The following is a 25,244-nucleotide window of genomic DNA, read 5'->3' as shown; positions in this document are numbered from 1 at the left end:
CAAGTAATGGCTCATTCACATGACAGAAGTAGATGCAACTTTAATCTTTCTGATTTGGCTCTGCAGACCTCAGACATAATACTTTTCTAAAAATTATTTTTTTATTTTTTTTTTAAACACCATGTACTAATTAAAAATTTGGTCTTTAAAATGACTAAATGTACAAGTTGTGCATTTAAAAGCTCACTGTGTTTCAGTGTTGAGTAATTTACATGTTTACATAAAATACTTGAAATGAATGAAAACTAAATGAGAGCAGAATCAAAAGATGGAGAAAATAAGTTGTCAAGCACTAATGTTTGCACTTAAAACCTCCATTTGTATTACGGATCTTTTTAAAAAAAAAAAAAACCAATATCTTCTATTAAGTACACATTTCCTAAAAAGGCATTAAGGGGGAAAAAAAAAAAAAAAAGTCCTAGCGTACATTCATTGCATAAAAGAAAAGCTTTGTTATTGGTCCTTGCTCATTAACTATGACGCTGGGTAAGAGTGAAATTCAAGTAAAATTAAACTTGAGCGAAAAGTGCAAAATAATATTTAATCTATTAAAAATATTTACAGCATATTATACAACTGACTTGTCTTAACGGGTTTCATATATTTCAACAAAATATATGAAAAGAAATCTGTACCTTGGTTGTAAACAACTAATCACATCTTCATTTTGATTTTTGTAACGCTCCCATAAAGCACTACATTTAAAAAACAAAACAAAGGATCTTCACGTAAACACGTCTTTAAACAAAATGTAAATGTAAGGACAAACATCTGGAGAATGGTTTTATTAGAAAAATGGTGACAGCCTACATGACAAATTAAGCCAGCATCTGAATTAAAACAGGGAACGTGAAATTCTTCTCTCTAAAGAGAGAAAAAACCCCAAACAAACAAAAAAACAAAAAAAAAAAACTACAAAGTGGTACTCAAAAACATACCAGTACAGGAACAGCATAATCAGCAGCTTTCCACATGAAAGAAAATGGATTTGTCCAGGGATTAGTGTGACATCTTGCCCCAATTCTCCTCTACATCGTCAACAGATCTCTCACAATCCGCTCTCCAAAGGCGTTTTGTGAAAACATCCTTTCAACTGGGAAGAATGTCTCCAAACGTCAACACACAAAGCCTTCTGATCCGAAAATAAAAAAACCTTACACTGCCTTGCGGTGGTACTCTGGAGGGGCAACTTCATAGTCGCTTGCATTGAAGAGCGATGCAGAGTTTTTTACAAGATACCTGAAATGAAGAAACATTTTACTCATCTCTGCTGAGCTTTGATAATCATCATGAGCCTCGTTAAGATTCCTGAATACTCACTTGAGGAAGTCCTGTAGGTAACTGAGCAGCAGTGCAAGGCTCTTCTCATCCAGGGGCGTGTACGCCAGCATGGCTCCGATTCTCACTTTCAAAACCAAACAATGACAGCCTTTTATAAGTCATGTGACCACTGACCTCAGTTTCATTTATAACAGCTCATTGCAAAACCATGCCTCACCCGCACACTTTCAATTTAAAGCAGCCCTTATTTTTAAATGTTGATGCTTGCATATATACATACACACACACACACACACACACACACAAAAGGATAAAGTCGGGACTAGACAGAGAAGGTCAACACCTCTACACTACTACTGCTTAAGCAAAAATCAACACCATCTAAAGGAGGTGTGTGTGCAACACTTCTCTCAACAAATGTTTTACCGAGCTTATGTCATTTGACTTTATTTATGATGCTTTGTTATGACAAGAAATTAACTGAGACAACATACCCTGTAATAAACATGGCATCGCAGTCAGGGCCATAGGCTTTTGGCCAATCACAAACCTCTCGCAGTTTTGTCTCTGTACACTGCCACAGGAGACTTTAGTCATATCTTAATTTATTTTAAAGTGTAGACTCTCAGTTATAACTGTTTATCAAGACGTATAAATCATTTAGGAGTTGCAGCTATTTTTCTATCAAGCCCCCGATTTTCTGAGGGTCGTGAAGGGATTAAAAGATCTGCATGGGGGGGGCGGCTGCAAGCTTCAACCTGCCACACAACACACATGTAGCTCTTGCAATGTGTTTGTGTTCAAGTGTGAATAACTAAGGGTGGGCTGCATTCAATTTTGAACAGTTCTCATACTTATGTCAGTTGGGTATTGAATTGCTGCGTTTTGCCTTTTGTTTCTTTTGGTTGGATTATCTCCATTTTGAATCTGTGGACAGATTTGCTTGATGTTCTGGCCTCAGCTCACCCCAGAGTTAATTCACCAACTTAACAAGTGGCTTTTGTGGCTCCTTGGAACTTGGGAAAGAGATGCCTTTCGTGTTTTGTCCATGCCAGCCCTAGATGGGGTATAAACAGCCTCCAAGCTATCAATTCCTTTTTATGATTGATGCTGGCATATATTTTTCTGATTTCTCGGGCACTGCCCTGACACTAAAAACCTGTCTAGGCCCAATCTTATCTTCACAAAGCATCCATAAAAGATGGACCGAATCCAGAAAAGAATCTGACCTTTTATAACCTTAATTATGACAATGCCAATAGGGAGTTATTTTGGGCTTAGTCCAAGTTGAGAGATGATGAAGTTGAAAAACTTTTGGCTGTGCCTTCAAACTGTGGTTACAGTGGAAATAATACCTCCCCCAGATCAAAGAGTTAATTTCCAGTAACAACTGAATCATCAAGAGATTTTACAGTCAGCTCTTTCAACACAAGTGAAAAGGCAGATAATCTTTTTTAAAAAAGCATCTTTGCATCTTTGGAGTTTTATGGTAGAAACAGCTCAGTGTTTAATATGTTAAAGCTTAGACAAAAACATGTTCAATCATTTTTGTGCATTAAGACCTACAACACACATCTGATAGTTTTATAATATACATTTACTAATGGCTTTATATGAATAATTTGATAAGAAAACAGGACAATCTTTAGCTCTTCTACACAGTTTTCATTGTCTAGTTCTTTCACCAAACATGATGATGTGTAAGTGCTTTTACCAAAGAGTCTGAGTAGGTGAGGAGCCCCATAGATCTGAGACATTGGTGTATCTGGGTGGTTGGCAAGGATGTCTGCGTACTGAGGCCTCTCGAATTTGTAGAGAAGTTGTGTCCCCAGCATAACATTGAAATATTCACGGACACCAGCAACCACCTCGTTTACAGCAAACTCCCTGATCAGTGAAGAGAAAACAGAAAAGTCAAATCTTTACTCTTAGTATTTGTTCACCATGTCCTAGAAACATTTTAAATAAAACATTTTCTCTCTCTGCATTGCTTGCACCATAAACAGTTTTGCTTGAGAAGATGAAAAGTAGAAGTTTTTACTTGCTGTCTGAGTTTCCTCTTGATTTCTTGTAGTTTGCATAATCTTCAAGGACTGCGTCAACATTTTTTTTGGCAGGTAGGTGGAAAAGCTGAAGAAAAACAAAATAGAAAGAAATAACTTTGGAAATGTTGTAGACAAATACAATGTATAAAATGCTGTGAAGTGAAACTTGAGTTTAAGGTCAGTGCTTACTAACCTGCTTTTGCCGTGTAATCAAGTCCCAGTCGTCCACAAGCCAGGGTTTCAGCTCCTCCGGGATTTTCACTTTGACCTCCACTCGATTTATGAAAGTTTCCTCCTGAGTAAACAGGAGTGCGGGGGGAAAAAAAAAGAAAAAGTTAATTAAAAGAAAGCTTTTAACAATCATGTTTACACACCTAAATGGAAACCAAGCCTCAGAAACATTTCATAAACAGTGGTTTCAAATGTAGTTCCTGCTACACTGCTGCACCTGCAGTGAATTAAGGCGTTTTTACACCTATAGTTTGTTAACACTGGTCTGATGCAGTTCATGAATTTGTAAACTTGTAGCTTTTTCCCATGGTTTCGTCTCTTTTCACACAGAAGATGCCAATCAAACTCCAAGTGAGCCAAAATGCGTCACTAAAAACGATGCAACAATGTTCGGTATGCTTACTCGAGTCTGGAGTGAGAGCAACAAAAGTAAATACAGGAAACAGGTGCTGTGGTCTGGAATAGTGGATAACATGGAAAATTTAGTCCTAACATTTGTATTTTATCTGGTTAATATTTCACAGTTTATACACGCTGCAACACTCCAGAATGCAAAGCATTCTCGGCTATAGCAAGGTGTTCCACTCAAACCTATAAACAACCATAAACAAACCGCTCTGAAGTTTGTTTGAAACCAAAGAAAGATCAGCTCCCCCAAAGGGTTTCAGTGCGGTTGCTCTGGTCTGCACCCAAGTGCGATTACTTTGTTCTCATAAACCACATGAGGAGAAAACAAAGCAGCCTTAGGGCTTTTTTATGGTTGCCGCGTCGCTTGTGTCGTCTCTTGATAATTTTCACTTCACATCTTGTGCCATGTTGGTCGGTCGTGCACCTCTTGATTTTTGCGACTTGGTGCGTTGTGCTCGGCTGAGCTTGTCAAAGGAACTTTGCAAATAAAACAAAAACAAAACACTTTTGACAAAGCTTTGGTTTCCCGGTTTGACTTCTCCCCATCAGCGCATATGACAAGATAGTGTCTGAGTGGCGACACCTATCATTTAGGAGAATACTACAAACTTCTTGCGCCTTAACTGCAGGCATAAATGGCTGCATCTGTGTGATGGCGTGGCAGTGAGCAAAGCGACCACTGCAGCAGGTGTATTGGCACATTAAGCCTGTTCATTTTCGCACAGTCTGGTATTATTTGACATTACCAACAGAAACAAAATTCTGAACTTACGCTTTCCACAGTTGGGTCAACACGAGCTCTTTTCTTGCGTGGAGGATGGGTTGGATCTCCCCCTGAACTAGTCCCTTCTCCTGCTCCAGGAGCTGCACAGACACAGCTTTAATTAACTGCCACTCTTGCCTTATAATGAGTCAATTTTAAGAATCGCATTTATAAATTCTAACATTGTAAGACAATGTGATGTACTTACTCTTCTGTTTGTTCTTTTTGGTTTTCCTACAAACAAAGAAGAGCTAATTAAGTGTGAAGTGTTAATATGAAAAGCAGTTTGGCAGCTTATGTTACAGAGGAAAACAAAACAAAAACTCACACATCGTTTTTCTGCGATGCAGCAGGTATCTTCTTATTTGGCGCTTGACCCCTCATTTTTCCTTCTACATAATGGTCTCTGTATTAAAACAAGTTCAGATATTCAGGAATAATTAATTTGTACCACACTCACTACACTTTCACAAGATTTAAAAATCACTGTAGCACGTGACCCAACACAGTTTTTGTAGTACTATGAATAGGCATGACACATTAGTGTTGGCACTTGCATAAAGGGATTTAGTACACAAATAAAGGGGGGGGTTCTAAGTGGGACATTTACTCGAGCATAAAAATAACAGATTAATGTGTAAATAAAATTACAGGAAAATATTCTATTAAGACTGAATGTGCTTCACTTGTATAGTGACTCCATAGAGGCCCATTGTGAGCTAGACTAAAACTCTGTTGTGTCCCAATACGTTTAAAACATAGCACACATTGTGTGCTACTGAAATTGGATGAAGGATTTTGCCTAACTTGCTCCAACAGTCATAAGGAACTCACAGTCAGTTCAAAGTCGATAGTGAATAGAAAAAGAGTATTGACGTACTGATTGGCCCTCTGAAGCTCTCTCTGTTTCTGCAGATTACTATCCACATACTTAAGCACCCTGCTTTCAGGAACCCATTCGTCCCAGCTGGAAGACACAACATCAAAAGAATGTAAGCACTTGTTAAACAGTTCCTGTACAAACGTTAATCGGGATTTATTGGAACCAAAAACTTACTTCTTATTCCACCCACTGTAATGAATAAAGTATTTGATTTGTTTGTCCTTGATGTTTATCTTAACACACTGCAAAGAGAGGGATGACTCATTGTCAAACACAGACACAAAGAAGACGACTGAATGAGAGACACGCTTAATTAAGGCAGCTTACCTTAGCTTCGTAGAGCAATGGCCCATGAAAACACAGCACTCTTTCACCTGAAAAGATAACAAAATAAGGACGTGAGTAAGGCATTGACAGGAGAGAAGAAAGAACCCCACACACACACACACACGTCTGGTTTGCTATCCTCGTGGGGACATCCCATTGACATAATGCTTTCCCTAGCCGCTTACCCTAACCATCAAAAATGAATGCCTAACCCTGACCCTAACCATAACCTAATTGTAACCCTGGCACTAAAACCACGTTTTGAGTGTGAAAATTGCTTTCAACCCCGTAGGGACCTGGATTTTGGTCCCCACGGTGCAGAAACTCCCCACCAGTATAGTATATGTCAGATTTTGATCCCCACCAGGATAGTACGAACACACACTTGAATTTATTTTAGATGTTGTCCTAACCACACAGGCTCAAGAGTATACATACACTCCTAATATTTGATTGTGTCTCTTAGCAAGCTCCATCTCAACCAGATGCTTTTGGTAGTCATCAACAAGCTTCTGACTGGATATCTGACCCCTCTTCTTAGCAGACTTGGTAGAGGCAATATAAATTTGTTGGATTCCTGGCCAAGACATACGGTACAACTTTTTACTAGGGATGGAGTTATCTGATCATAAAACTTCTCCAGAAGACATTTGACTTGTTCATGTGGCCAACTGCAAATTTCAGTTGATCTTGAAGGTGCTGATTTTGGAGCTGGGGCTTATTCTTGGTCGGCACCCTGTTAGTCCGTAGCAATGTAAAACTCAGTGAAACCACAGTGATGGTGGTATTGCAGCGGTTTCCAGTTCATGGCAGGCTTGAGACTTGGTGGTTTGTGGGTTGTTCAACTTTTCAACTTGAATAAAATTATAATCTTCTTCTTAGATCTTTACCTAGTTACTTAGACTTCTCCAACTGGTCCATCAAAGTCCCATTGTTCAAAGTATTGATTGATTGGTAATTTATTTCAACATGTGAACAATACACAAGTACATTTAGAAAAGAAATAAGAGAGAAAAAAATACTATACAAATTACATACAAAAACACATTCTGATTAATTTACATGTTGAAAGGGAGTGGGAAGAAGTATACACTTATTTAATCCCACCCCTTTGCCATAAATTATCAGTGAATATTTAGTCAGCTTCCTTACTGATATAATTTGTAATAAAAATAGTGAACAGATTTCTGATATACTATATACTATAATATCACATCATGAATTTTTTGTTTGTTTTTAAATAGAGACATTCACTTAATTTAAATATTTTCCTTTTCTTTATAGATCGAGAAGATCATATTTTTTTGGTATTGGTCAGCCCAATTAATGCTGTCAAACAAATGTTTTCCCCAGACAAAAATAAATAAAAAATAAAAACTACCAGTTGTAGTCAGTCATGATCACCAACAAGAACTTAATGCGCCTTGGTCTTGTCATTTAAAAAGACACTGTAGAACCTTAAGCACTACTTAAAAGCTTTAAGTGAATGTATGTATACATTTGAGCCTGTATGTATACTTTGTGTACCACGTTCTTGGTTGTTAAAGTCATTAATGATGTATACTCATTCGTTTTCCAGGGTGGAAAAAAATACCATGGCATTACATGCCCATAACGACTACATATAAACATCTGACCACAACTGCATATTTAGGGAAGTTTACATGAAAACTCGACTATTATCTCACTAATATGACTAACTGTCAAGAGAACATTCTGGTCACTGATAATAAAAATGAAGACTTTTACTAAATAAATTTAACGTAGTCCTGCTAGTTAATTTAATAACTTAACCACTTGTATATAATTCAACAAATGAGCGCCAAGTCAGCAGCAGGCGGTGCTAACACGCCGTGTACAAAAAAAGCTAGCTAGGACTCAGCTAACAGTCAATGAGAAGCTAACGCTGCATGAATGAAAATATAACCTTCAGTTCAATAAAAGATCTCGAAAACACAGTTTATATAGCTTCTTACTTCTGAAATTGGTTTGTGTAGTAATGACAGGACGAAATAAACCACCAAAGCGGCGAATAAAAACTCCCGAGTCCCATTTAGTGTTCACAGTAACAACAATGAGAGCTAATACGGCTAGCTGTTTGTTACGATCAGTAACTAGCTGACACTTTGAAGCTTTTCGGCGACTCCAGCACTCGCTGCTGGTACAAGCCTAACAGAACAAGAAGGAAACAAACTGTTACCTTCTTGAAATTTAGGTTTCGGGTCCTGTTTCGGCGCCATTCACGGATTAAACTATCAAAATATGGGAAAAATCGCCAGCTCCCATTCCAGTCTGCAGCGGCGCCGCTTTCTAAAAACGTCATGACCGACGCGATGACGCTTTAATGCCCCGACTAAACCCACATCCACACTCCAAATCAGCAATGAATGCAAAACAGGATTTCTTTTCACATTTACCTTACACGTTTCTGCCTTCTGCTGGACTTTTGAAGCATCGGTGTCTGTTAAAAAAAATAAAATGCAGGCTAGACAACAAGTCATGAAACGGCTTTAAGCTAAAAACAGCTGGTTGTGCCCATGTCCTCTGAGACAGACCTGTGGTTTGGCTCGAACGCAAGTGTGCTATTAATTAGTGTCATATGATGAACAGATGCTCCAAAGACTGGTGATTTTATATATATATTATTTTTATTTGGTGTTTGTTTACGTTAAGTAAAAGTTTCAGAGTGGGTTGGCAGGTTTCTGTTAGTTTTTGGTTTTTTTTCAATATTATTATTATTATTATTTTTTAAGTGGGGGATAACTGCCAAAAGCAGGTTTTCAGAAGTTCAATATAATATCAATACTGTAAAAATAAATAATAATATTGATCATGAAATGACAATTAACATAAAATTTGAACCAACGCAGTAAATAAATAACTAAATATAATTTTAAAAAGGAGGTAAAATGTCAACAAGGTATGCCATGTTTAGTGTCTGGATTCTGTATACAATGTTCACCAGTTAATTTCTTTTACAGAAACCAGAGACCAGGGTAGAAAAAAAAGTTTAAAAACATATATTTTTTCTTATACTCCCAAAAATTATAATTTCAATAGTTATTAAAAATTGCAATGAATAAATAAATAAATAGATAGAAAATAAATAAAAACAATGCAAATGTGTATGTAACTGCACTACCTGCAAGTTACTGCACAATGGCATTAGTTAACAAATTAGATTGTCACTACTCTCCAGCATAATATAAGACAAAATACATACAAAACACAAATTGTAAATGATAATTTCATTTATTAATGTAAAAAAGAAAAAGATAGCCAAACCAACTGGTGCTGTGTTAAAATTGTCCCCTACACCTGATAACTAGTTGTGTGCCCCTTGGCAGCAGAAACTGCAATCAAGCATTTGTGGTAACTGGCAATAGATCTTTCATATCACTTGGAAGGAATTTTGGCTCACTTTTCTTTGCAAAACTGTTTTAATTAAGCATTTTTGAGCAACCTGTGTAAGGTTATGTCAAAGTATCTGATTTGGATTTCAGTCTGGACTTTGACTAGGCCAGCACAGCACATTCAAAGGTAGACTTGCAGATGTGTTTTGGATTGTTGTCCTGCTGCATAAATCAAGTGTGCTTGAGCTTCAGGGCACGGAAAGATGGCCAGACATTCTCCTTCACGATTTTCTAGAAGAGAGCAGAATTCACAGTTCCATCAATTACAGCAAGTCATCCTGAAGCAGCAAAGCAGCCCCAGACCACCAAACTACCACCACCATGTTTGACTGTTGACTAGTAAATGATTTTGTTGAGATGAAGAAATCATCTGCTTCTGTGGCTCTGTGATTGGTTGCAAACAGGAAACTTTTAAAGCTGTGATGGACAGGAATATCACTGAGGTCCACCTTATGTAACAGACTGATTCAGCTCCACTACCACAAAGACAGATACAGGAAATAATTTATATCTCATGCTACTATCATCTATAATTCAAATTATCTGTCTGGCAGAGTGTCATCTGGCAGATGTATTTTTAAGGACTGCATGGTAATCACCTCATAGCAAAAAGCCCCCAGTTGGGCATGACTGAGTGAGGTTTACATGTTCTCCCTGTGCCTGCACGGGTTCCTTATGGGGTACCTTGACTTCTTCCCACAGTCCTATAATACTGATTTCAAAATGACTATCGGTGTGAATGTGAACATGAATGCTCGTCTGAGTCTCTGCCACAGACTGGCAACCTGTCCATTTCAACTGCATGAAAAAAAAGTTCTAAATACAGGGTAAATAACGTATTTTGTATGGTAAACACAGCAGGGAAGTGGACTTCGACCATGCTGACTGAATAAACAAATGCAGAAAGCCTGCGGCACTTTGTCAGGTTTACATACTCAACCAAATTGAGAAAGACTTAAAAAGTGACATTTCCTGTATATGTATGCATTAATATTTTAGTTTAGTTTGGTTTGTAAGTACATAAATATCATTTCAGTTATTTTGTATTTTTTGAATATGCCATCACTCCTAGTTTAAATTAACCATTAAAACACAGGGATACCCCGAGGCCATTTCCACTCCTCCAAAATCAAGAAAACTACTAACAAGCAAATGTGTACAATGTTGCTTTTCTTTCTTCTTCTAATAATAACTGCCAATGATATTACGTAGCTTTATCCTTTTGTAACCTAAGACCTTGATACTGAAAAACAATTTCATAAACAATGCAGATTTCTTTTAAGTGCCACGCCGCTCCTCAGAGACGGTACATTTTTGCTGGCGACATTCAACCGAGTGATTTTGTTGCTATACTGAATGCTCTCAAAAGCTACCAGAGAAGCAAACGGAGCTGTCCTCACGCCATCTACAAAACATGCACTTCCTTGTATTGGTTTTAATTCTTACAAATATCAAACAGCACAGTAGACCTCGCAGCCGTTCAAAACGATCAAAGCTTCTATTGAGTTATTGACATCATCTGATAGCAAAACAGACAAACAGAAAATGTTACAATGCATGTCAAGCAACAATGACATCTTTAAATAGCATTAATTATATATAATTACAAAAGAAATGATCACATACAATGACAGCAATGCATGTTCATTAATCAAACAAATGCTGAAAAATATATATGATAATAAATAATTCTAACTGTAAGCACAAGTCAAACAAAATAAAGGAAAGGGAGGAGTCCAAAGTAACATAGATGATTTTGAGTTTTGGGCCAAAAAAAAGGGTGTTGTGATTCACTCAAACAGGTGAGCTTTCAGGTAATTTGTAGACACACATAAAGCTGAAAACTACTCAATTGCACATTGTAATGCTTCACTGCTCCAAACAGGCTCTCTGTAAATTAAAAAACAAAAAGCAACAAGTGCTAAAATCAAACCCAGTGAAATGTATTTAATCCAATTGCACTCAGTGAACAGTTTTACACCTTTCAAATATAGCATTTCACCTCACGCGGACCAGAAACTAGTCTCCCATTGACGGTGGAGCAGAAATTTATCGGTATCAACTCATCAATTGTGTTTTTTTTGTGCATGTTTTTAAGAATATAATATGCAAAGTAAAACAACTACACTTTGAGAGAAAAAAAATTACACAATACTGCAAATCTAAGACTTATATAAAAGGTCCGATAGTGGTTCTTGCTGGACCTGTGCCCTTCATTCACACAACAACAACAAAATAAAATTAAAATAAAAGTGTTGTCTTAACAATACTGACTTCTCCCAATTTATGTCATCCAGGTACAGTTTGAACAATTTAACATCGCTCATGTTTGATTTGAGTTAAAGAAGTGAGGAGGAAAAGAGAGCACTTACGACAATAGAAGGATCTAGCATTTACTCCTGCATTTCTAGTGGCAACAGTTCCTAGAGGCATAGGGAATGCTTCTTTAAAAAAAACAAAAAAAAAACAGCACACATCCTACATAACTTACATCATAAATAATTATTTAAAATAATGACCACAGCATGAATGTTCTACTGAAAAAATTCTACAGTGATGGCAAAAAATGGCCGATCTTTCTGCTGCCCACAGCATGTCAACAGAAATAAAGCCATTTAGAAAATAAAGAAAGTGTTACCCATTTTCCTGTTTTGCTGAGACTTGCCTTTTGTACATCTATAACAATGCCCTTTTGCTTTATATTCTGAATATTACGCTCCATAAGGTTGTGACCCCCACTGCGTTCTGTGCATGTATACTGAAATAATGCCATTGACATGAATTATCGAAACAAAACCGTAAAAACAGGTACAAAAGGTACAATTTAATCAAAGGACCACATGAAGAGGTGTGAAAAAGTCTTCAGTATTCACAGAAAAATATCAACTGAAGTAACTCACCGGACAGGAAGCGTCCTAAGTTTATATACATATGATAAGTAAAATTGAAAATAGATTTTCCTCTCTGTACATAGCACTGTATTCTTTCATCTTCCTCTTCTTTATTTACAAAGAACTCCTGCTCTCGAGGTCTCCCTTGTCTTTCAGTTCTGAGTGGATCTAGTCAAGAGAGATAATGTCAGATATGGAGCCATAAATGGCCGCTGCAGCTGCTGCTGCTTCCACTGAGGACCTTGATAATCCTGAAATGGAATGGCTGTCCCTGTCTCTGTCCCGATCCCGGTCTTTGTCGTGGTCCCGCAGACTGCTCGAAGACACCAAACTACTGGTGCTGCCGCTGTTGCTGCCTCCGTTGGTGGCAGCCAATGTGCTGCTCCCCGGGGTGCCTGGCTGTTCACGTAAGAGCTGAGGGGAGCTGTAGGGCAGGAAACGGTTGAGGAGCAGGTCATGATCCTCTGAGGCTGAAGCCGACGCAGCTGCTGCAGCAGCCATCACCATATTGTAATGCTAACAGGACAAAGAAGAGTGACAACAGTCAAGCATACTGTGAAGAAATATGTTAAAGCCTAGTGCTATATTTACAAAACTTCATGACACTGAAGAATGGGGAGAATAAAACAAACCAAAAAGCAAAAACAGATGACCAAGTTTTAGTTTTAAGACAAACTACTAAGACCTGTGCCTGTCTGACTGCATGCATGCTTTAATATAATAAACAGTAGTTCAACTAACAGCTGCTAAAGATAGAAGCAAAATGGCAAATTAAGTTGTTTTAGTGAATATTAAGTTTAAGGTTGTTCCCAAATGTCACTGGCATGTTTTCCTGTGGTGTTGAATGGCGCTGTGTGTGAGTGATGTGCGGGCAGAGAGTCGTGCAATTTGGAAAGAGGGATGCAAACCAAGTTACTTTCATTAGTAACAATCTACAAAGACAATCACTAAACGCCTCACATGAAGACACCAGTTGTTGTAAGAGGATAACAGAAAACTAGTTTTAGCAGAAATCTGAGAATCAGTTTTCCAAATGACCTCAGATTTGACACGGACCTCAGCGTACACCTGCAAGTAGAGCAGGGCGATATGGCCAAAAATATTTATCACGATATACATTTGAAAATTTGCGATAACGATATAACTGACGATATAATTGATGCGAGACAAAATACTCCACAACATTACTAGCGCAAAAAGACAACCTTCCATTAATTTTCACTTAAACAAGAAGCTGGTTTTTATGTACATTAAAGCTTTATAAAAATGTAACAGTGCAAATGCAAATTCCTTGCTGAAAGTTTAACCAAAAGGCATTTCCAGTAGAAATGGGCTGACATATCCTGAGCATAACCATATATAATATCCACTGAAGTTAAAAAGAGGTGCTTTGCAACATTAAACTGTAGTGTGCAGTACGTATTTTTTGGACCATAAGGCACATTGAGCTAAACAAAGCAGTTAGATGAATCAAACTTTATTAAACTCATTCTTCTTGCTTCCTCCACTTCTGTACCATTGATTCATTGATGTTGAATTCTCTGGCAGCTGCTCTATTCCCATGTTGTTGCAGTATATTAATGACTAGCCTTGTATTGTGGATGGATTATCTCAGTTGTTCTCCTGACTGACGTTTGGTCCGTTTACAGCATCCTGCCATGCGATTGCATTTGTCTCTAACCATGAGGAACCTTAGTGTTCATCCTCCAGCTTCACTGTTTATGTTATGCTAACATAGCTGTGTCGCTAGCGATCACGTAGCACATCATTATATACCAGCTAGCCCAACTTCAGTAACCCTACAAACGTCACTGCTGTTTAGTTTCCTGCCTTCATTTATGTTGGAAGTGATAGCAGAGCTGTACGTTTGATTTTTTTTCAGAAATCTCTCAGTCAGAACATGCTATATCATGCTTAGGTAACTAGCGAAACTAGCGAGCTAACTTCCGCTAGCTTCCTGCTAACTTCTAACTCCGTTAAATGTAATAACTTTTGTTTTCATGGATGCCTGGAAGTTAAACTTCATAGTTACACCTGGTAAAGCAGCAATGCTGATCGTTTTATTAAAGATGAAAGAATTTAGACAGTTAACTCTCAGTGATGCTGCAGTGTTTGTTTGACCTGAAGTATACTGAGTTTAGGACCCAGATTACTCCCAGATTTAAGAGCATCTTAGTCCGACAAATACAACAATAACGACGTCGGCTTGCATGTTCTGCAAAAAAATGTGCTTTGTTGTGTATCTGACGGACAAACACCAAACCAGTTCCACATCACTGAAGTTGCACCATTTTTACAAACCAATTCTGGTTCATCTGTTTCACTCAACAATCGGCCATGTGCGTATGAAAACAAAGGCACTGCGCATGCGCGTTTTACTCATATTCTATCGCGATATTTCATTTTCCTATCGTTGCCTAACATTATACCGGTATTACCGTGAACGGTATAATATGGCCCAGCCCTACCTGCAAGTGTTATTTGTTAGCGAGATAATAATTCAAACAGCACTTTAGTAACTTAAGTATGTGAGAAAAAGTGAGGTTGCTGTATGTACAGCACTAAATGTATGAATAAAGCTTAGTTTTGATTTGCACAGCTATCACTGGATAAAAAACATCTGTAAATTTATTTAATTCAATGTACAGATCTAAAGATTTGTCTTACTGAAAATATATTACTCTTTTACAATCTATTTAGGCGGGTTTGTGGTCGCTGGATGAGAATGAGTAACTGTACCTGATTGTCGCCTTGAAGGAAGGAGAAGAAATTTTGATCTGTAAGAAAAAGAAACGACTTTACAAGCTGCGTTCAGAGGCATGAAGTCATTACAAGTGAATAATTTACAACCGATGTATTACAATGAAAATTCCCCAGGTCTCCAGTATATGGAATATTTCCCACAACAAAAACCTTTCTTTCAATTTAATCGACACATTAGAGCCAAATATTTTTACGGAGGTAATTTGAATATCTTTTTATTTTATTAATCCCTCCCAAAAAGCGTCCATGTTCTCCATTTTTTCTGTTTCCTTTTCGCTCAGTGTGTAAAAAAAAAAAAAAAAAGTTCTGAGAAAAAGTTTTTTTGGGTTTGGTTTTTTTTTTGGAAAAGTAGCATTTAAAGTAAAAATTTAAAGTAAAAACACCTTCCCCAGTTAATTACACTGGTACATTTGATAAATTATCTGATTAGAGAGCCAAATTATTCAGTACAACAATAAATGTGTCCTGATAAGGAAAATTTTGTAACAAAAACCAAAGTCTTATCATTCTCAGCATGCTTTAAAAAGAAAGAAAAAAAAAGTGTTACAAAATTTCCCTATGACATGGCGACACTGTAAGACATCAACATTATCCCTAGTTCTGTCTATCAGGAGGCACACTCATGCTGGTAGTCAGATGACAGAATTTAACACATACACGCTATGATGGCAGTGAGATAAAATTCATTTCCTTTAGGGAAATTGACGGGGCTACCTGGCAGGTCACTGGCTGTGTGATAGTAGTGGCGGTAGTCCTGGATGAGAGGTGGTGGGGGAGGAATGTAACTGGTCTCCACAGGTGGCATGCTGGGAGCTCTGCTCACAGGTGAGGCCTGGCTGTGCAGGTTTAGTACTCTGGGAGGAAATAACATCATATGTTTAGAGACAAAAGCAGACAGAGTTGAACACATTTTTTACAGTCATCTCACTTCCTTTGCAGTTTCATGACTTACCCTTTGCTTGCAGGTGGAGAGACGGGTGACAGCGAGGGACAGGCTCTTTTAGGAGGCGGCTCGTCATCTAGCTCATCTTCTGAGGAGCTATCCAGTGTCAGATCGATCACATCTACTTTCTTGCAGTTGTCATTAGAAGACCGTTTGTGCTCATGCGCATCGGTTCCAGACAGATCTACAAGGAAACAGCAATGTCAGTCTGCGTTCCCAGATCATGGGGAAGATTAGATTTAAAGATTAAAATCAACTGACATACCGCTGTCTACACCGTTGTAGGAAGCAGAAACCTCCTGCACTTCTTTCTTTGACCTCATAGGGGCCCAGCTTCCATCTTCTTTGAACTGGATTTCATCACAGTCAGAGCAGCTATTCAAGATTTCCATGAACAACCTAGAAAAACAAGCCATTCCAATTCTATTACAATAATCTTAAGTACTTGTGAGTCACTTAAAAGTCAAACTTCAGAATTACAATACAGCTGTGATTCATCATGAGCAGATTGAGCAACTGATACTAAATAAACATAAACAAGGATTTGTATTATTGGCAATTCCTGTCCAGGAATCCAGTCCAGAAACAGCTGTGTTCAAGATAGTCAGGAGACAATAAAACACAAACCAAAGAAAGTCTGTTTCAAGTTAAAACAAGAAGTTTAACTGAGTTTAATTGCTTATAAAGCTACACGCTATTTATGCAGCATGCAGTTTTATTATTATTTATCTTGACAACTGTCAGACAAGCTGCAGGATTATCCTGATAAAAATCAGGAATGCAGGATGTTAAAGTTAAGCCAACTTTAACTTCATAACCAGATGACTGCATCCGTTTTTGCTAAAGCTGTCTGATCAGCAACATCCACCCAGAACAAGTGGGTTTAATCAAATTAAAAAGGCATTCAGCGCATCCCTTTTTTGCCAATGTTAAAGAAACCTGCTCCACCCTTTCTGGTCAGAAGACGACTGGATTAACATTTCTACAAAGTAGAGGAAGGAGAGCATTTCTGACTACATCATACTAAACGGATGGGCATGGAACCATACCCGACATTAAAAAAATAAAATAAAAAAAAAAGACGTGCTCACCCGTCAATAATTAGGTGCTCATATGGTGCCTTCTTGTCACAGACTGGACAAACCCATGTTGGCTTCTTCTCATTCATTTGAATATAAAGAGTAGCATCGAAGCACTGGAGGTGTGAGCATGTCATTGCTCGGCAGGGGATTGTCAGCCTCATCTTCCCCAACTAAAAAAGAAAAGAAAAGAAAGATAATTCGATAAATGTCGCTTTCATTGACTGACACAGTGATCAGTTTTATACTATATAATAGCACAGAACAAAAGCAACAGTCCCCAACCACTTTACATCCAAATACCGTAAACCTCAGGTCACTAAAACTGTAAACGTATTTCTTGTTGCTCTAACAGCAGGCTAAGAAGCAACTAAGAAGCAAGGAGGATAGTGATGAATGGTACTTACAGGACACAGGAGAGAAACTCTTAGACTTGTGGTAGCAATCTCACTCTCTGGATCGGCCGTCAACTTCTCTTTGACTGTAAGCAAAACAAAGTGCTAGAGTCACAACTTTTTAATGTTTAATGGAATTTGTTCTTTGACACACTTAAGGTTCAAAATGTTGCTTGTGTAACAATGTTTTAAGGTTATTATAGTTTGTTGAACTAAAAAAACATAACAAAACTAAAAAAGTGGAAAAAAGTTAACATGTATTGAAAAACTTTAAAAAAAAAAATAACATAAAAGAAAAGCTCTTAAAACATTATATTACAGTAGAGTCTTCACCTTAGAATATAAAATGCCTTGAGGCGACTGTTGCTGTGATTTGGTGCTACAGAAGTAAAACTGAACTGAACTGAAGCACAATGTTGTTGCATAGATTTATTGAGACCAAACATTGTTCCCAGTGTGTCTGTGTTAAAGGAACAATTGTGACCTTGCTACTGACAAATTATTTCATATTGCAAATATAAAAAAACAAACAAAGCTAAAGTAAAAACTAAACACTTTAAACATTAAAAACCAAACTGAAACAAGCAAATTCAGGGGAATTACTCTGATAGTATTGTAGAGTCCCACATACAGTAAGGACTACAAAATTGTGAAGCAGAAAATGTAAGCTCCACCGTTGGCCTTTGTTCACATAAACAAACAGAGGGACTTTTCCAGAGAACATATGAGGAATGCAAAGAAAAGTACCTTTACCTTTGTTTCGACTCTGTGGTCAGACCAGTTAGAAAACTGTAGCAGAGTTACTGTATGAAATTTCTGTTTCTTAAATGTCATTCTCACAAATCATGGGGCAGATCCAGTTCTTTGTACTTCCCAATTAATATCGTGACTTACTCAGAGCCCTGGAGTGGTCAGGGTTCCTGATTCCTTTGGCCCGTAGTCTTTGCAACAACACCGCTGACGACTGCTGTCTGACCAAATACACAGCCATGGAAAAACACTGAAAAAAAGAGGAAATAATAAGCAAACCAGGTCATGCTGATGGTTCATGTTCTCCTCACAACTCCGCAGACCATTTGTTTAAACATAAAAAAATGAGAATCCAGTGTGTTTACCCTGCCAATTTCTGAAGTCCATGACACCACAATTGTGTTGGGGACTGTAGTAGACAGCCGGACAAGAGACGTTATGTTAATGGGGCGACTGGGCCTTTTTGGTTCAACTCCATTTTTGGTGGGAGGAAGATATCCCTATAAGGAACACAACAAATTTAGTAACTCACAGTCACATTATTAAACACTGGAAATGCTCTATGACAAGCAAACAAAAACAAAACAAACACCAAGGACTCACCGGAAGATTACAAGGCTTTCCATTCACCTTCACGCACAGATTTGGGGGGAAATGGTCCTCCTGGGGACAGCTTGTCTCTGATAAGCAAAATCTGAAAATAAGAGAAAACAAATTGCATCGAGGATAAGTTCAGATGTTGAGGAAAAAATGGCAAACACAATTTGTTTCTGTTCAGTTACCACTTTGACAAAAAGGCTGGCTTTCTTTCTTTCTTGCTTATTTTAGGTTTTCGGTTGTGTCAAGTACAGCCATCTCCATCTATGATACAGGAGAGCACTTCTTAACGGATGTCATTCACCAGTTTTTAATGTCATTAAGTATTCTCTGTCATATATACAGTGGGGCAAAAAAGTATTTAGTCAGCCACCGATTGTGCAAGTTCCCCCACTTAAAATGATGACAGAGGTCAGTAATTTGCACCAGAGGTACACTTCAACTGTGAGAGACAGAATGTGAAAAAAAAATCCATGAATTCACATGGTAGGATTTGTAAAAAATTTATTCGTAAATCAGGGTGGAAAATAAGTATTTGGTCACCTCAAACAAGGAAAATCTCTGGCTCTCACAGACCTGTAACGTCTTCAGTAAGAAGCTTTTCTGTCCCCCACTCGTTACCTGTATGAATGGCACCTGTTTGAACTCATCATCTGTATAAAAGACACCTGTCCACAGCCTCAAACAGTCAGACTCCAAACTCCGCCATGGCCATGACCAAAGAGCTTTCGAAGGACACCAGGAAAAGTATTGTAGACCTGCACCAGACTGGGAAGAGTGAATCTACAATAGGCAAGCAGCTTGGTGTGAAAAAATCAACTGTGGGAGCAATCATCAGAAAATGGAAGACATACAAGACCACTGATAATCTCCCTCGATCTGGGGCTCCACACAAGATCTCATCCCGTGGGGTCAAAATGATCATGAGAACGGTGAGCTTTGATCCCAGAACCACACGGGGGGACCTGGTGAATGACCTGCAGAGAGCTGGGACCAAAGTAACAAAGGTCACCATCAGTAACACACTACAACGGCAGGGAATCAAATCCCGCAGTGCCAGACGTGTTCCGCTGCTGAAGCCAGTGCATGTCCAGGCCCGTCTGAAGTTTGCCAGAGAGCACATGGATGATACAGCAGAGGATTGGGAGAATGTCATGTGGTCAGATGAAACCAAAGTAGAACTTTTTGGTATAAACTCAACTCGTCGTGTTTGGAGGAAGACGAATACTGAGTTGCATCCCAAGAACACCATACCTACTGTGAAGCATGGGGGTGGAAACAGACAGGACGACTGATCCGTGTTAAGGACAGAATGAATGGGGCCATGTATCGTGAGATTTTGAGCCAAAACCTCCTTCCATCAGTGAGAACTTTGAAGATGAAACGAGGCTGGGTCTTCCAACATGACAATGATCCAAAACACACCGCCCGGGCAACAAAGGAGTGGCTCCGTAAGAAGCATTTGAAAGTCCTGGAGTGGCCTAGCCAGTCTCCAGACCTCAACCCCATAGAAAATCTGTGGCGGGAGTTGAAAGTCCGTGTTGCTCGGCGACAGCCCCAAAACATCACTGCTCTCGAGAAGATCTGCATGGAGGAATGGGCCAAAATACCAGCTACTGTGTGTGCAAACCTGGTAAAGACCTATAGTAAACGTTTGACCTCTGTTATTGCCAACAAAGGTTATGTTACAAAGTATTGAGTTGTATTTTTGTTATTGACCAAATACTTATTTTCCACCCTGATTTACGAATAAATTCTTTACAAATCCTACCATGTGGATTCATGGATTTTTTTTTCACATTCTGTCTCTCACAGTTGAAATGTACCTCTGGTGCAAATTACTGACCTCTGTCATCATTTTAGGTGGGGGAACTTGCACAATCGGTGGCTGACTAAATACTTTTTTGCCCCACTGTATGCTGGCTTGGGAAATCCTACAGGCTAGACTGGATAAATTATGTGTTCTTTAAAGCAAACTTCCCCTTTACTGTTTAGTGTGGTAACAATGTGTCCACATCCAAATATGCTTGTACTTTTCTTTGATTATTTTTGTAATCCCTCATGTCCGTTGTGAATATAAACAAAAGCCTGAGCCCCCAAGAGAAAAACATGCCTTGTATCCTTCACTGTTCATTTGAAAATTTGACCTCAATGTAATTCAACTCAATTCTTATCTTTGCGTAGCTGGGATGGGCTCCAGCCCTCCAGCCCCCCCCCCCCCCCCATGACCCTGATAACGATAAGCAGAAGAGCATGGATGGCAGGATCTCATCATTGTCACTTATCATTAACGATAACTAAAATCATAATTAGCAGGTTGAGGCTTTCATTTCTTAAATTTGAAAAGAAAAACACTAGCAGCATGCTTAAAACAAACAAAACTGTCGTAACTTTTGTTCAGGATTAAAACATTTAGAAACAAGTTTCCAGCTGCATGAGCTCTCTTAGGCTTTTTGTTCTTTGGCACGCTTGAGGATCAAAATGTTGCTTGTGTATCAGTGTTTTAAGGGTTCACTTATTACTTGTAGCCACTTAGTTTTCAAACCTTTTTCTGTTCTGTCACTTAAAAGAAAAGTTAGTCTGGATGTGTGCACAGTTGCTTTTTTTCTCTAAACTTTTGTTCATGTGACATTACTATTTCTGGCTGATTCAAAATGGAGAGCAGCTAAAAACAGACCCATTACTCACACCGCCACATCACACCGATTAAAACAGATGCTCAAAAGAAAAGGCTATCTTAGTCATACCTTAACTGGACTTGAACAGCAAAGTCACATTTGGTCCCGGATATGTCCCTGAAGAATTCAAAAAGAAGAAATATTTAACACACAACACATGAATGACTCGGTTTTCTCCGATATTTAATTATAAAAGGTTAATTAGCGATAAAGCTTTAAAAGTGACAGTTATTTGCCTTCTCATTTATTTAACTTGCCGAATGTACCAAGAAGCTTTCTCACTTACATGGAGCTGCTGATCTGCTGAACTTGCTGCGGTGTTAATGCAAAGGCATAACATGCTTCCTGGAACCGCTGACTGTTGTCTGAAGCTATGAAAAAGAAACCAGAAACACAGAGTCAGTGGGGAAACCTACAGAAACGACTGAGGTCAACAGATGCTGAACTTTTACCCGGTGCTTTCATGGGATGCACGCAATGGAGAGGTGCTATCACTAAACAAAGCTGAACAGGAAGTTGTGGACTCACCCAGGCTGGTTGGCTTTATCAGCTCATCCAGCACATCGTAGAATGACAATCTCTGGAGCTTGACATCAGGGTGTACAGGGTGCAGAGCGGAGGAAAGATGAGGCAGACTCAGCTCGTGCTTAGGCCCGAGTAAGGAAACAGGCAGCAGCGGTGATGGGGAACCGTGGCTGTCAAACCCCAGTTGGGCAAGGCCAGTGGGCAAGCTGGCTGCAGCGTGAACACCGGGAAGAGCTAGGTCCACTGGCGAAACCATTTTGGTTGGAAAGCGCCGCCTGTAGAGCTCTTTGATCTTCATCTGCACTGCGGGACTGCAACCAGCCTTGAGTAGGTGGAGAGCTTTGGTCAAAAGTTCATGTTTGCGCCCATGCTTATTCCGTCCCGCATATCCCAACAACACTTGGAGCTCAGAAACACGAAGGCTCATTACCATTTGCTGGTGAAAAATGAAGAGTGAGGAAAAGAAGATCTATAACAACTTAAAAACAAAAATTTCTAATCTGTCATAAAGAAACAAAAAACTATTTTGTCAATTAAATACAACTGTTAAATAATTTCTTCTTCTTCTTCTTCTTATTTTTAAATAAATAAATAATGCTTTTAAATCCTTTGCTATCTTGCAATGTCCACACACAACATTTTCACTGAGTCATTAATATTTGTCTGTAAACATAGCCCCTCTGAGATGACTATGGAAGAGACAGGCTTTTGGTTAGATGCAGAAATGCACATTTCTAAATGCAACGTCTTTGTACTTTTAATTCATAACACATCAGCACATGTTGCTCGTGGTAAAACAGGATGTGGACATGGTCAGCTGTACAAAATAATGGAATCCACTACAGAAACTTTTTGAGACATTGTCCAAGATAATCTAACTCTGGTAATGTTTGACAATGAAGGTGGCAACGCTGCAACAGACTGCATTAAACTATATGGTGGTTTTATTTTTTTCAAGGATTTAGCAGGACGTGAGTTTCTTTTATGTTTGTTTAAAAACAAAACAAATATTTTAGAGTGAAATGCAGTGAAGCAAAGCAACAACACTAGCCTGCATGACAGCCTCTGAGACACAGAGAGAATAAAAGTCAATTTTAAATAGTTTCTACTATCTTACATTCTACTGTAAAGCCTCCACTCATATTCTTGTGCTGACTACATGCTGTAATATCTTTGTGGATGACTGCGTTGCAGACAAATAAAGCAACGTCAGCATTAAAAGGACAGGCTGCAATCATATAGTCCATATGCAAATATTTTGGTAATCTCCTCTGACAATCAATCAGTGACCTACCCGGGATAAATATTTAAGCAATGGAAAATATTCTCATGACGCCTTAGAGGTGCAAATTATACTGTGAAGTTGCATAATATGTACTCGAACCAAGCTCGAGGACTAAAGCTGGCTTGAGAAAATGGTAAATGGTAAATGGCCTGTATTTATATAGCGCTTTTACTAGTCCCTAAGGACCCCAAAGCGCTTTACATATCCAGTCATCCATCCACCCATTCACGCACACATTCACACACTGGTGATGGCACTGGTGTAGCCACAGCCAGCCTGGGGCGCACTGACAGAGGCGAGGCTGCCGGACACTGGCGCCACCGGGCCCTCTGACCACCACCAGTAGGCAACGGGTGAAGTGTCTTGCCCAAGGACACAACGACCGAGACTGTCCGAGCCGGGGCTCGAACCGGCAACCTTCCGATTACAAGGCGAACTCCCAACTCTTGAGCCACGATCGCCCCGAAGAAAACTTAAAACATAGTTTGGAGATGACTACAATGGCATTTCTTTTTTCTGTAACACACTCCCATAACAGGGTGGTGCCTGCCATATTCAAGAATAAGGGATCACAGAGAGCTCTCTCTCTCAGTATAGTATATACCACTAATAAAGACAGTCTTGGTGGTTTTAAATACCAAATGACTAATTAGTGTTAGAATCTGTGTTCTTTTAACTGCAACACCAGCAGTGCAAATCAGAATCACGCATGAAAACACCTTTATAACACATTCCCTACATAATGATGAAGCCAGATTAAAGAAGTGTACTGCAGTATTGCGCAAATCCAACTCTTAACTCAAAAGCGGTACTCTTAGAAATTACAGATAGATTTAAATCTTTAGTGAGCTCATCTCAAATGCATTTTATGCTGTACAAAAGTAACACTTACTGATCAACCTCAATGATTGCTACAGTACAGTTGATATGATCACCTTTGGCAATGCAACGTGTGAGTATCGCAGATATTAGTTCATTTGAAGTGAAGATCAAAATGAAAGCCTTTTGCATGTAGTGTAATTATCCACAGTGAAATAATAATCCATTAACAATATTAAATTAGAAAGTGGGGACACACCGCTGTGGTTTAATAAGTAAAAACTAACTAACACCGCCCGCATGATGCTGGTGTGACCTCACTGAAACAAAACAAGACTTTTCATTGTGTTAACTTGTGTTTGAAAACAAATCGCGTTGGATTACACTAAAACAGGAGTGTGGACAGTGTCTGTAATTTGTTGGACTAGATGTCAAAAGTATAGCCAATCCAAGTTAACCTGCACTAGGATTCCAGGGAATAGACAGAGCCCATCTTTAACACACACTGCGGTTCGCACGGCGAACTACTGTTAAGGCTAGGAGGCTAACATTACAATGCCAGTGGGTTTCACACGCTGACAGGAATATTAGCTTCATCTCTTGCTAAAGCCCACATCCGACCTTATATAAGTGCAGGTGAACCACAGACAGCCTAACGCAGAGTGTGCAACAATAACAAAGCTAGTGCTACCGAGCTAGCTCGTCAGCTAACTGTCTATCTAGTCGTTTCTGCTCTGCTGTTTTCTTATCATATGCCTTCATAACAACACTCTTCGGGTGTCTACTGTTAAGTGTCAACGGCGCTAACACCTGAAATTGAAATCTCAGTGTGTGAAACGTTTATTTATCAAGCTAACGTATGTACTCGCTTTACCTTCAGTTCCGCACTCTCCGCCATCTTGTTACACTGGTTGCGCAGGCGCAACAGCCATCCTCAAGAAACATAAAAAGTCAGTTTTCATTCTCCACAGTGCACAGCAGGGGGCGCTGCTGGCACACAAACGACCACAGGGCGTCTCCGAGGTATTACAGACTACTTTGAACAAAAGCAGGGCGCACCTTCAGATCTTAGTTGGCTTGCTCTGCAGTACGTAAAGATAAAACAGGGTCGCAATTAGGCTTAAGACGCAGTGTTCCTTCCCTTTATTCGTGCTATAATTTGTAAATC

The 25,244-nt window shown here is 38.9% G+C and overlaps 2 protein-coding genes across 4 annotated transcripts; both read right to left on the bottom strand.

Annotated features, from left to right (window-relative positions):
- Positions 1-515: 515 nt before the first annotated feature.
- On the bottom strand, positions 516-8,278 carry morf4l1 (mortality factor 4 like 1). Of its 2 annotated transcripts, XM_085461945.1 has the most exons (12): positions 8,139-8,254; positions 5,939-5,985; positions 5,786-5,853; positions 5,609-5,695; positions 5,057-5,134; positions 4,937-4,962; positions 4,738-4,829; positions 3,520-3,621; positions 3,323-3,411; positions 2,996-3,168; positions 1,321-1,405; positions 516-1,239 (listed from the first exon to the last, which is right to left on the bottom strand). In XM_085461945.1, the coding sequence occupies exons 1-12, from the start codon at positions 8,176-8,178 to the stop codon at positions 1,155-1,157; spliced, it is 972 nt and encodes a 323-aa protein (XP_085318071.1). In that variant the 5' UTR covers positions 8,179-8,254; the 3' UTR covers positions 516-1,154. The 2 variants fall into 2 exon arrangements, with proteins under 2 accessions (XP_085318071.1, XP_085318072.1); XM_085461946.1 differs by lacking the exon at positions 5,939-5,985 and having other exon boundaries at positions 8,139-8,278.
- Positions 8,279-10,825: 2,547 nt separating this feature from the next.
- On the bottom strand, positions 10,826-25,009 carry pias1b (protein inhibitor of activated STAT, 1b). Of its 2 annotated transcripts, none has more exons than XM_085461943.1 (14): positions 24,951-25,009; positions 21,976-22,408; positions 21,734-21,818; positions 21,517-21,564; positions 18,776-18,866; positions 18,538-18,672; positions 18,317-18,422; positions 17,435-17,508; positions 17,040-17,200; positions 16,214-16,347; positions 15,958-16,132; positions 15,720-15,859; positions 14,982-15,019; positions 10,826-12,758 (listed from the first exon to the last, which is right to left on the bottom strand). In XM_085461943.1, the coding sequence occupies exons 1-14, from the start codon at positions 24,972-24,974 to the stop codon at positions 12,411-12,413; spliced, it is 1,992 nt and encodes a 663-aa protein (XP_085318069.1). In that variant the 5' UTR covers positions 24,975-25,009; the 3' UTR covers positions 10,826-12,410. The 2 variants fall into 2 exon arrangements, with proteins under 2 accessions (XP_085318069.1, XP_085318070.1); XM_085461944.1 differs by having other exon boundaries at positions 21,976-22,294; positions 24,951-24,975.
- Positions 25,010-25,244: the final 235 nt, after the last annotated feature.

Source organism: Copadichromis virginalis, linkage group LG7 (genome assembly GCF_057382275.1).
Source record: "Copadichromis virginalis isolate Kocher_CV1m ecotype Utaka linkage group LG7, C_Virginalis_male_GT1.1, whole genome shotgun sequence".
NCBI lineage: Eukaryota > Metazoa > Chordata > Actinopteri > Cichliformes > Cichlidae > Copadichromis > Copadichromis virginalis.
Note: the sequence above shows the minus strand (reverse complement) of the source record. Positions and strands in the feature narration are given on the sequence as shown.